Source organism: Conger conger, chromosome 3, assembly GCF_963514075.1.
Source record: "Conger conger chromosome 3, fConCon1.1, whole genome shotgun sequence".
Taxonomy (NCBI): Eukaryota; Metazoa; Chordata; class Actinopteri; order Anguilliformes; family Congridae; genus Conger; species Conger conger.
This window is the reverse complement of record NC_083762.1, coordinates 70,763,875-70,776,738: the sequence shown is the minus strand read 5'-3', so window position 1 is coordinate 70,776,738 and position 12,864 is coordinate 70,763,875. Positions and strand designations below refer to the sequence as shown.

The 12,864-nt window shown below is 40.4% G+C and overlaps 1 protein-coding gene across 1 annotated transcript; it reads right to left on the bottom strand.

Annotated features, from left to right (window-relative positions):
* Positions 1-734: 734 nt before the first annotated feature.
* Positions 735-6,547, bottom strand: LOC133123558 (uncharacterized). Its single transcript, XM_061234028.1, has 6 exons — positions 6,505-6,547; positions 3,752-4,015; positions 3,037-3,384; positions 2,603-2,710; positions 1,166-1,215; positions 735-1,039 (listed from the first exon to the last, which is right to left on the bottom strand). Exons 1-6 carry the CDS (start codon positions 6,545-6,547, stop codon positions 914-916), a joined length of 939 nt encoding a protein of 312 aa, XP_061090012.1. The 3' UTR covers positions 735-913.
* Positions 6,548-12,864: the final 6,317 nt, after the last annotated feature.

Genomic DNA, 12,864 nt, shown 5'->3' with positions numbered 1-12,864 from the left:
TATAAATCGTTAGTTAATGGTTTAATAAGCTGTAGAAAAACACAACACAACATATTAACACGAGGCCCCTTACCCTTCTCACAGCTGTTTCTCTTGTTTAGGTTGCAAACTCATTCATTCATTCATTCATTATCCTAACCTGCTTATCCTGAACAGGGTCGCAGGGCGACTGGAGCCTATCCCAGCATACATTGAGCAAAAGGCAGGAATACACCCTGCCAGTCCACTGCAGGGCACACACACACTCATACCTACAGGCAATTTAGACTCTCCAATCAGCCTAACCTGCATGTCTTTGGACTGTGGGAGGAAACCGGAGTACCCGGAGGAAACCCACGCAAACACGGGGAGAACATGTAAACTCCACACAGAGAGGCCCCGGCTGACCGGGATTTGAACCCAGGACCTCCTAGCTGTGAGGCGTCAGTGCTACCCACTGCACCATCCATGCCGCCAGGTCGCAAACTATGATACTATTTCCAATCACAGTCAAAATCAAAGGTACCACAACAGTCTAATGAGGACTTGTTTTCCAGTCCTAATGTTTCACTCTCCCATTTCTGTTGAACATTACTGCCATATGTCAGGCACGTTTACCCAGAATGACTCAGCTACAGTACAGATGTCATTTTACATATGTACACAGTTCCAGTTTATACAGCTCAGTAAATTTGCTGAAGTCATTTGGGTTTAGAGCCTTAAAAAAATACTGCGAAGCCAGTCGGTCACACCACTGTTTTGAAGTTTTACTTTATTTGAACAACAGCAGAATTTAAGAAGAAGCACAGCACTAAGAAAAGGCAAATCCCATCGGTCAGTGTCATTTACAGCCACATATAATGTTCACAATGCTAGTGAGGAATTGTTACATCGTGATCATTCCTGTGATGAAGATGAATTATTCTGGAAAGCTTCACTTGTGGTGTGTAAATCTCATATCAGAGTAAACCGTTTCTCCCTGCACTTCCCTCTTATTCCTCCTCACTTTGGGTTTCTTGGTGAAAGACAAAGCAACGTAATTCATTGTTTCATCTCGACACTGAAAGGAAAAGCATCACACAGTACATATGAATACTCCACATTCCGATTATCATTTTACCAGGATATTCACCACAGAAATTGTCTTCATTTTCTTTTTCATTAAATCACAATATAATACTTGTACCTGTGTACTTGAAGAGTCTTCTCTGAACATTTGGATGTTTGATGCAGCCCCTGTTTGAGTAAGATAAAAATGGAGGTTGTCTGAAAATAATTATTCAATGCATGCAGTGTATTATGTACAAGACTTCTTCTTCCGATTATTATTATTGGATTTAGAATTTCAGATTTTTCCCTTTGTGCTAGCCAATTCTACCCAATTAGTGTTAGATGCATTGCTCACACCCCGTCCCTCGGCGGCCAGAAAGAGACATGCCTTCTTCAAGCCATCTCGTCTCATGCTCGAGACCATGACTTCGAGGCGCCCGAGGTGCTTCTTGTGCGGGGATTAGCTAACCCTGCCAAGTCCCTCCCTCTGGAGCAGCAAGCTGCTCCACGAGACCTGGCCAAACTTGGCTTTTGGCAGGACTGAGGATCGAACCCTGGTCCTCGGTGTGCAATTGCAACGAACTGCAACCGCAAGTCCGCTGCATCTTAGACCGTTGCACCAACGCGACTCCCCTTTAATTCTTTTTTTTATTCACAAGAGTAGTAGCAGTAGTGTTAGTAGTGTTTTACATATAGTCAGTCATATACACCACAGTAGGATGGTAAGTTACTCCTTCAATGAGAAGTACAAGAAGTCTGTTACATAACCATGATGGAATCTTTTTTTTTTACGATTTAATATTGCTTATGAATACTTAAAACATTTTGGAAGCCAGGAGGTCAATTCTACATACTGTGCACTGATTTTTTATTTTACTGGCTTTTGCTGAAGAGCAATTTTATTTTCATAATCAAGTGATTGTCACTCAACGTTGTCTGTTGATAATTTAATTAGTGACAGCTGGACACCACACACAAATATATGATATTGGGACTAATATCAGAAGCAAAATGCTATAAATTCGACTGATATTTGACTTGCTTTTACTTGTGATATGTGTATAATACCTTTACAGGTATGTGTGAACATATTTAAAAGCAGTATGAAACAGCCATCTGCAGCAATGGAGTAACTTTAAATGGATTTGCTTCAACCGTGCGGTACACCACCTGATTTCACTAATTAGCTTATTATCTGAACCAAGCATGGAAAATAATTAGTAAAATGAAGTGGTGTAGTGCAAGGTAGGAGCAAATACCTGCAGACACTGATGCCCACAGGACCTGGAGTTGAGTAGCGCTGGTTTTACAGAACTGTGCAGGGACAGCATATGACTATTTCTGCATGCAGTATTCATGAAACGAATATTTCAAATCAAATCCTAACTGCTTTACACTAACATTTAACATGATCTAAGTTTTTTCATTATTTATCTGTAACTGCACCCTTTAAGATGTTGAATTTTATGACCTTGTATGTTTCATATTAGCCTGATTTAAGAAGAATTGAATTGTAAATTGCAAAAGCAAGAAACAAATATGACATAAACCATTTGATCACTTGGTCTCTTACCTCTGGAATTCTCACTGCTTTTGCTCCTGTTCAGAGCGAGGACAACATTCAGGATCACACTCAACACCAAAGCTCCCGCCAAGCAATAAAGAGGAAGATGTTCATTTTCTGAAATGTAAAAAACAAAATTTAGCAGTTATAGTCATAGCTTAGCACTATTCTTGAGTAATACTAATAAGAGTATAATGCAGTGAGAAACTAACTGTAATAAGCTTTCCAAATAACTGATCTACATGAGAATAGCAAGGAGGGATATAAAAACAAAATAAATGAGTAAATGTTACAGAATGATTGTCTAATGTCAGATGAAATCCATATGTTTTATTGGATGTAATTAAAGCTTCAGCCCTAGCCCTGACAAAATAAATGTATGTATTTTAATAACTGAATACACCAAGATGATGCTACCACCATGTGATCACATTTTTGCTTACCCTCAACATGCAGTTTGGTCCCGTTCCCAAACAGGATCTCCCCACAGGTGGCCACAGCACAGTAATAAGTCCCAGCATCAGAGCGGCTGAGGTTCCTCTTGGGGAAGTTGTAGACACAGCTCTGTGTGGGAGACACAGTCCCAGAGCTCCTCTGGCACTCATCACTCCTGTGTCCATGGGTGTGAATGATTCCTGGAGGGGACTCTCCTGAGGCCTGTCTGAACCAGTACACACTGTGTTCTCCTGCACAGGTCTCAGTGTGTACTGTACACTGCAGAGTCACAGAGTCTCCTGGCTGCACTGACTCAGACTCGGGCTGCTGGAGTACTACTGTCCTGCTCTGGGACTCTGAAAGTGAAGAATTTAGTTTCATCATTAAAAATATAAATACATTCATGCTTGGATTTAATATTTTTTCCCCATTGCTGTGATTCACAAGTAAATTTCGGTATTTATTCTATACAAACACAATTTCTAATCTAGTTTTGGTAATTTCTGAATGTCCCAAACTGAACTGGTGACAAATGTACGTGTGTAATATCAAGTAGCAGTATTTGTCCAAATAGTATGACACTTCATCAAAACTTGAACACACAAAACAAGTTGAATCATCACACTCTAAAAGAGAGATCTGCTTTCTTCAAATAATTTAAGTTCACCTTTAGCAAAGCTGTATGAGAAAAAAAAGTTTAAAACATGAAATGTTCATATTTACCCATCACCATTAAAGTAGCTCCATCTCCAAAACTGATCCCACTTAAGGTTGTAGTCGTTATACAGTAGTATGTTGCTGAATCAGACGGCTCTACTTGTGAGATAGTCAGGTTAAAGTTTCCCTTCGTTCCTTTAGGTCTGAGACGTGTGCTGTTTTTAAACTCATTTGGAAATGTAACATCTGATCCAAATCTTGACGCAGTTGCTACAAGCTGAGGCTTTTGACCAAGAGGTTGCTTTAACCAGCTGATGAATGTCACATCTTCTGTAGGATGGAAACATACGAGGGTCACAGTACCTCCATGCTCAGCTGTCACCAGCGTGTTAGGCTGAACTACACTCTTCCCAAGCAGACCACCTGGAATACAACAGAAAGCAGTCATTCAACTCACTGGACTGGGGAAAAACCATGGAAAAAACTGCATTAATCTACCTATGAATACCCTATACAGTTCCTGTGTAAAATTATTTTGGCTGATGCGTTAATAAAATTATACACTTACACACGTCACTGAAAAACACAAGAATAGCGTAGAGTGGTGCCATCGCAATATCTGTACTTGCTTCTTGAGACTCTCCTCTCCTCGAGACCCTTCTTGCTCCCTGCACTGTAAAACCCAAACTGTACAGAGAAGGAGGACGTGACCTGAAAACGTCTATTGATTCTCAGAACAGTAGGAAGTCAGAAGTCAGGGGCAGATTTGATGGGCTCTTCAGAGAGGTACTACTGTTTAGTAGGGGAGACGTATCATGCTCCCTGTTAGATAGGGTAGTGTGTGCTGGTGTGTGCACTGTAGTACCTGAAGCAGATCCACTCAGCACCAAACTTAAAAAATTATTTACTTACATATACATAAAAATATTTAACTAAATATGTCAGTTGTCCTGACTGACTGTTTAGAATGTTCGTAACTTTTACATTCTCCAGTAATGCTGATGTAACAATCGCTACTGGTGATGAAAGCAATGGAGTCAGAGAACACTGACTACACAATCCAAAAAATAGGGTTGGATCTTGTTAAACATGAAAACTTTGTTACATCAGACATTGGTCAATATCAATCTTTCTGAAATGGAAAACCTTGGAAAACCACATGAGTTCAAATAAACTTCAGTCATCAGATTCAGCATATTAAGGTCTCACTAACTAATATTTCTTTTGACTAAATAAGACAAGTGCTCTCTATACTTCTAATGCCTTTTACATGGGCCATGTTTTACAACTGCAATGCTCAATTTCTTCCATACAACACAGTGATAATGTATAATGTGTTTGCCACTGTCTGAACTCAAGATTACAGTGGAGCTGTGACTTCACAGTATGTACATTCCACTGCCCTGTCCAATGTTCTGAACTGACCAGCATCACTGCTCCACTATATCTTTGGGTCATTTATGAAGTAAAGACCACAGATTTTTTTATTGTCTCCAAATGACAGAGCTTCAAATTCCTGTAAAAATGCTTGTGAATGATTGAATGAAACATTGAATTGGATTAGAAAGAAGTAGAAAAGTATTAAGCAATAAATGGATCATTTGTAAAATAATAATTTAAAGAATTCGGCCAAGTGCCAGAAGATATTAAAACACTTCTGGTACCCGGGTGTTTAATTAATGTATAAGCCTGCCAATCAAATAGTCAAATATTCCTTATATGATATTACTGCATATGGCTATGTAATGTCAATATGTAACCAGAAGATGGAAGTAATGTCTAGTGAATGTCTATGAAAGTTCTAGTGCAAGGACATTTTTCCCCTGGCCATAATATCATTGTCAATCTGGTTTAAGGCAGCAGGTTTCCTGAAAGAATTTTAGCAGGTGCTAATAAACATATGGGAGTTTTTTTTAGTCATGGGTGTACACCTGTCCCATTCCACAGCAGGGGAATTCAGGCCTACGGACAGTGCAGACAGGACCAGGAGAGACCTCATCACCCTGCTCCCCACTCAAGCCTGGACAGCTCCATGAGGACCAAGCAGGAAGCATAACATCTGTGTTAGTAGCGTATGACTTATTATTTAATATTAACGGTTACATATAGTAGGGTTTGAGGTGTAGTTTCTAATGTGAGATGCAATCCTTATGATTGCAGTTTGTAAGTAAAAACTGTGTATTATTACATAACACATATAATCAAAATGTGAATAGTGACGAGGGACATGTGACCTCCTACTGTTCAGAGAATCAGAGGAATATTTTCTGCTCAAGTCCTCCTTCTCGGTACAGTTTGTGTTTTACAGTGCAGGGTGCAAGAAGGGTCTTGAGGAGAGAAAAGTCTCAAGAAGCAAGTACAGAAACTACGATGGCACCACTCTACGCTATTCTTGTGTTTTTCAGTGACGTGTGTAAGTGCATAGTTATCATTAAGTAATCAGCCCAAATTATTTTACGCAAAGACTGTAATTATATTAACACACTAATATGTTTGTCTAACTAACAAACTAACATTCACTAGTTTTGGGTATTTATAGTTTAATCAAATAACTAAGATACTAACTGTCTGCTCTATAGCCGTTTGTATTACATGTGTGTCTATGTGAATCCAGTCCCACGTTTTCGTTCCTCCCTCGTCATTGTATGATTGCCCTTTCTTGTGTCTCACCTGATGTTTATTTGTTAGGCCGCAATCTCTCCCATGCCCCGCCTAGGCTGTCTCATTCCCCTGTATATTTATTCCTGTCCTTTTCAGTTGCACTTTGCTAGTTCGTCCTGTCCTGGTTCCGAGTTCCGAGCCCTTGTATTCCTTCCCACTTGTTCCAGCCTCCTCGTCCCTGTCCCTCTGCCCTTGTGGCATTCTGTCTGTTTTTTTACGAAGTTTTGGATATTTCTGGTTTTTGACTCCTGCCTGGCTCTTCTCTGGACTCCTCTCTAGGATTGTGATCAATGTACCTCTGTGTGGCCCTGTTTGGACTGACCTCCCGGTTTTTTTACTTTGCCTGCTTTGATTGCGCTCTGTCTGCCCTTTGATCTGCCTTATTAAACCTGCCATTTTCTCATAACTCCTGTGTCTGCTATTGGTTCCTCTGTCCCCTGACCGTGACAATCATAGTTTGCACCCTGAACAAGAGAAAAAGCTGTGAGAACTGCAAGGGTAAGAGGCCTAGTGTTAATGTGATGTTTTTTCCACAGCTTATTTAACTGTTAATAAACAATTTATTAGATCCATATTGTCTGGTATCATATATTTATCTTTAGAACATTGCACACTAGTACTCCTTGAACTTGCATTTACACAGAAAATCTGGTCAATTTGTGTTGTTCCAAAACTGAGCTGTAGAAGCAGTCTTTATGAATGATTACTATATAAATGGACATGTGAAAAACATGCAAACCTCAAAGTCAAAATCTGTTTCCTGGTCCAAAGGGATATTTTCTCCACATGAAGAAGGCCTGTAGAGATATGTCTGCCCTCCATACCAGGGGTGGATCTGCGATACCTACTGATATGCCACTGCTCAGCCAGGGAAAAGATGACTGACAATGCAAATTTTGGTTTCTGAAGGCTAGGCCTCTTGATAGCAGAGCCATTCGTGTACCTTCAATAACCAGGCTCTTCCTGTATGCACAGCGACAGCCATCTTGTGTTCTCAGTTATTGTGGCTGCGTTGTACGGTTTAGAAGAACTGGGCGCGTTTTCTGACAGAATGACTCAGTGGCAGATTCCTTCCTGTGTACTGTGACGGAGCAAAAACACTCACATGTTCATGCACTTCCTGCTCAGAGGCCTGTCAGGTGTTCACAGGGGCCTATAGTCTAGAGACCAAGGAGAGTCATACCCTCATCCAGGCTGGTCTTTGTGCTGTAAAATATTTAGTTTAGCTGAACAGGGTTATAGGGCCCTTCCTTTTGACTTATCTGTGCAAAATGACAGGTATATTATCCCACACCCCATTGAATCAAGGAGATCTCACAGAAGTTGGCCAACCCTGGAATTGCAAGTGATTATAAGCTAAAATTAATTTCCACAAACTTTTGAATGCACTCTTGATTTAATTTTAGCATGCTGATATTTCATGCATTGAAGAATAACAGGAATGACATCTTCATAAATGTCACCCAGTCAACTCATTATAGTAAGCAAGCGCACTTCCGCAGTTAAATTAAACCAACTGGTCTTTCCAAATGTGGGGCACACTTTTTGTAAGCAAAATCTGACCTAGCTACCTTATAGAGGCTGAAAAGCTAACATGCATTGGTAATGTTTGTGGCACAAAAACCAATTCAAATGTGTTAGTTCCTGAGACGGGTGCGTGGGGGTTGGACCCAAAATGCACGACTCCGAAACAATAGTAATATAAAGACCCCTCGGGGCTTTATTCGGGACGAATCCCAGGAGAGTAGCCAACACAAGCAAAGTCCATACACGTAGATCCAGCCAAACAAAAAGTAAACAAACAAAAAGCACGGTGCCGAGGGAAGAGGCAAACTCGTAGTCGGTAGACGTGCAGGGAGGTCCGGTAGCAGGAGAGCTGTCAGCGGGGCAGATGAACAGACGGACGGCAGGCAGAGGCGTAGTCGTGGGCGAAGCGGGAGTCGAAACCATGAAACAATCAGCGAAGCAAAAGTACAAAAAACGGTAGGCGAGGACGTAGTCAAAAAACAAACGATGGTCACAAAACAGATATCAATAAACAATGGCCGGTAAACAGGCTTGGCTCGTAACGCGTAATCAATAGTGGTAAATGCTCAAGAGTTGCGTGGTAAACAGAGGCAGACAATTTCACGAAGAACAGTTGCGCGACTGGGCTATAAATGCGGGTGTAGACAGGTGTAGACAATTAGTTAGAGCGTAGCAAGGAAATGGAAAACAGGTGCGATGGATGACAAGTTTAACAAGGAGATTAGTAATCGTTAGTAATAAACCTATCCTGCCCTAGCATTAGTAAATTAGTAAATGACATGCACGAGAAACGTAAGGTAACATGAACACATGATTAGTCTTGTTAGTTTCTACCCAATCCTGATCTAGCGTTAGTCGTTTTAGTAAATAGACAAATGGAAATAATTAGGGAGTGAATGACAGAAGGGGCGAGAGAGAAAAGGCGGAACGCAAGGTTTGCGGAAAGACATGCATAAACAACGACCAGTTAACGTAACAATAAACATAAATCAAAACATAATACAAAACGAAACTAAGACGATAACCATTCAACATAACAAGGTAATATAATCGTAACGAAACATAACTAGACATGACGAGAAAATAAATCGTAACAAGAAATAAACTAAACAACAAGACGAACCTAGACTAACATAATACATGATAAGACACTACGTGACTAAGACAACATGAATAAACATAAAACATGGCGAGACAGACCTGAAACGTGACAGTTCCCACAGTTTAATAAAAAGGTAATATTTTCCATGAATAGAGCCTCACTCACATTCCAGTCAGCTGGCAATTCTCTATGTATGACTAATCTGCTCCCACCTCAGGGTACAGTACAAGCACAAATACATGCTAAATAAATAAAGATAATTAATATATCTGGAGTAGAGGCGTTTTCCATGAAACCCTAGTGCTGTTTCCCCCTTCTCATGGCCTCAATGCACATGTTATTTTCAGAAAATTTCCCGCAGAAACATGTACATTTTGGGGCTTTTAGAATGCTCTGGGGAAAAATCTGACTTTTTGAAAGTCAGTCGAGTGGTGGTAGATGCATGTATTCAATGTCACATGGACAGATACCTTTGGCTGATATGTTGCCAGTGGTGAGATGTATGTGCTGCTATTTGTTGTTGAAAGATTTTGCATACGGCTCTTTTCTTTACTGGTGAAATGTGTTTGTCCGTTTCAGATGGTTCTGTTGTGGCAACAGGGAAGGTTCACTTATTTTCCACTCACAGCGTTTCACAGAGCAGAGCTACACAGGAAGACTGACCTGCCGCACAGAACTGTATCACCCCTCCCGCTCGCAGAACTGAAACCACACTGACGCTCTGATCAAATTCACACCTCAGACCACCTTTCCATTACAACAGACCAGAAAAGAGAGGCTTAGATAGCAATGCACCTGCATTTCAACATAAAAATAGTACAAGTCTGTTTCCGAAGATAAATTGTTTTTCAGCTTGTGCGCAAATCTTTCTGTGATTTTTAGCATATTACTCACATTGTTGAATACAATGATGAAGGATTTTCATCAGGGAAATTGAAACACACAGCATCTTGAATATTTCCCTCTCTGTCCCAGCCTGATGATGCTTTCCAAGGCCATGCAGAAGGCCATGCAGTCTTCATAATGAATGTATGTGCTGAGTAAAGTGTTAAGCAGAATGGATTCATATGAAACGATCCTCGGCCGTGTGTGTGTATGTATGTATGTGTTTGTGCGTGTGTACAAAGTAAACACCACCAATGAGCAAAGAGCAGCATCATTGTAAGTAAAATTCCATACTGGGTACTGGGTTGCAGGAGGCAGGGCATTGTCAGTATTAATTATAGACTGGTAAAGTGTTGATTTCCTGTTTATACCTTTGAGAGCACACTAGCGATCACACGCTATGTCTGTGGGTTGCTATGACTCAACGGTCATTGGCTAAAACAAAACCTATGTACTCTGCCTTCGTGGTTTCCACAGCATGCAACCCTGTGATGCATGAGCTGGTACCATCCCCCCGCCTTTCTCTCTCTCACACACCTCTCATTCGCTCTCTCTCCATCTCTCTCTCTCTGTCCCTCTCTTTCTTGTGCTTGTCTCCTGCGGTACTTCGGAGAGGTCAAATCTATGTTTGCTCTTTTGAGAATCAGTGAATACATGCAATTTCTTTTGAAGAATACATATCTCAGCAATCATATCAGAAGTTGGAAAACCCTTCCAATCATTGTGTGCTTGCAACCATTTTGTTTTTGCTCACAAAGCTGAGAACACCATTTGACATGATGCTACAACAGGCTGTTTCATAATTTTACAAATACAAACATTTAAAGAACAATAATAATAATAATAATAATAATAATAATAATAATGATAATACATTGTATTCATATAGGGCTCTTCCAGAGCCCAAGGTCACTACTACAAATAAAACTGCAAGACCAGTACATACAGGCAAACAGACACAAAGGAAGCTGAAACGGAAGGGACAGCACACTTACAAACAAGGCAATAGTGAAGTTTTGAGAGTGGCCATAGTCTCTGTTTCCCTGATGTGCATTGGGAGGGCGGTCCACAGGCTGGGAGGAGCCACAGAGAAAGCTCTGTTTCTGAGTTTGAGTGGGGACTTCCAGCGCCTGTGAATGAGGGTGCAAGGGGGGAGTGCACCCAGCTAGCAGGTCAGTTGGGAGGGACCAGGTTGTGTATGAAATATGAAAGCAACAGAATTTGGAAGTTTACTGTCTTCGTGGCATGATGGGGAGCCATTCTTCTTTAAAATAATTTTATGTGGATTGACCTTGAGGGGCAGTTCTGGCCACCTTATCACAAGATGAACAGCTGAAGAACATTCACATTTTACATTTACATTTTAGTCATTTGGCAGACGCTTTTAATCCAAAGTGATTTACCGGTGCATTGGTTGAAGCTAGTAACTAGTAAAATACACATGACACACATACACACGTGCTGTTCTAAACAAAAAATACAGTCATCGTAAGTGCAATTTATTATCATTATTTTTTTGGGTTAGACAAGAGGGATATCGGGGGGGGGGGGGGGGGGGGGGGAATCAGGAGGGAGGACTAAGGTACAGTTTGAAAATGTGTGTTTTTTGACCCCCCTCACAATGAGCCACATCTTCCACCCCGCCTGTGAGTGGGGCTGGTGCAGTCCGTGGTCTGTCCATGGTTCTGTCTATGGTTCTGTCCGTGGTTCTGCAGCTCCTCCAGGATGCTGGGAGACCTGGGTGGAAGGGACAGCAAACCACAACCAGCTGATAACATTTTAAAACAGTGCTGATTGAAGTAATACTGGAAGATTTAAGTCACCGGAGGTTTGAAAAAGTGTGATGATAGTTCTTGTGTGTCATTTTCGTTAGACAGTCTTTGTGGCTTTGGTTTTATATTATGGTTTTATACATTTTCTTTTATTTTCATAGTAAGTCCCATTGAGATTCAATTTCTCTTCCAAGTGAGACGGAACCAGAATGTGATCATGCTCATTGAATTGGTCCTTTGAGACAAGACCAGTTGAGAGGAGGGCCATTGTGATGTCATCAAACGACAAAACTTCAGGCCTCGATTGCTGCATTATGGGTAAAGTTATTTCTGAAGTTATTACTGGTTCATTGCTTATAAGATCTTCATTAAATGTTTCACTTTTGAATGATGAATTATATATTTACAAATGAATAAACTCCTTTTTTAAAGACAATGTACTCTGCTTTCAGTGCAGTGTAAAATTACAGCCTGAGCAATGTTGTGTTTATAATATGAGGGAGACCTTCCAGAATTCATAGGCAGTGTTTGGAAAAAGTCTAAATGTAGTTCTGATAAGGCTCAAGATTACAGTGGAACTGTGACAGTATGTAGATTCCACAGCGCTGTCCAATGTTCTGAATTTAATAGCATCACAACTGTACTATATCTTAGGGTAATTTAAGAAGAAATACCAAAAATGCCTACTGTATGACTGGTGGAAAATAAAAATAAAAAGTTTAAGAGAAATAAATGAGTTTCAGCCCATCTGCAATCAATGGATTGTTTGTAAAAAATAATCATTTTTAAAGATTGGCCTAGAAGAAACACTGTAATACTTAAGAACCTTGTAAAATACATTTTATTTTTTCAATCTGTATGACATGATGTTAAGTTATCCAATTGTTTATCTCCAGAACAGTACCATAACATATTAAAATAATTCTGGTACACTGCTATTAATTAATCATATGCCTGCCTAACTAGTTGTCAAATATGACCTACAATACAGTATATGATTGTACTGTATGTGGCTATATAATGCCAATATGTAATTAGGAGATGAAAGTAATGTTTTACATGCCTTTTACTTTCTTTTTTACTCACAACTGCCTCTTGTCTTATCTGTTTCAAGGCTCTGTAGTCCTGAACTCTACCACGCACCCACGCACATATATACATAGACTCCTGTGGATACACACACAGGCAAACACAGGCACGCACACACACGCACACTGTCCTATTCTGTCTGC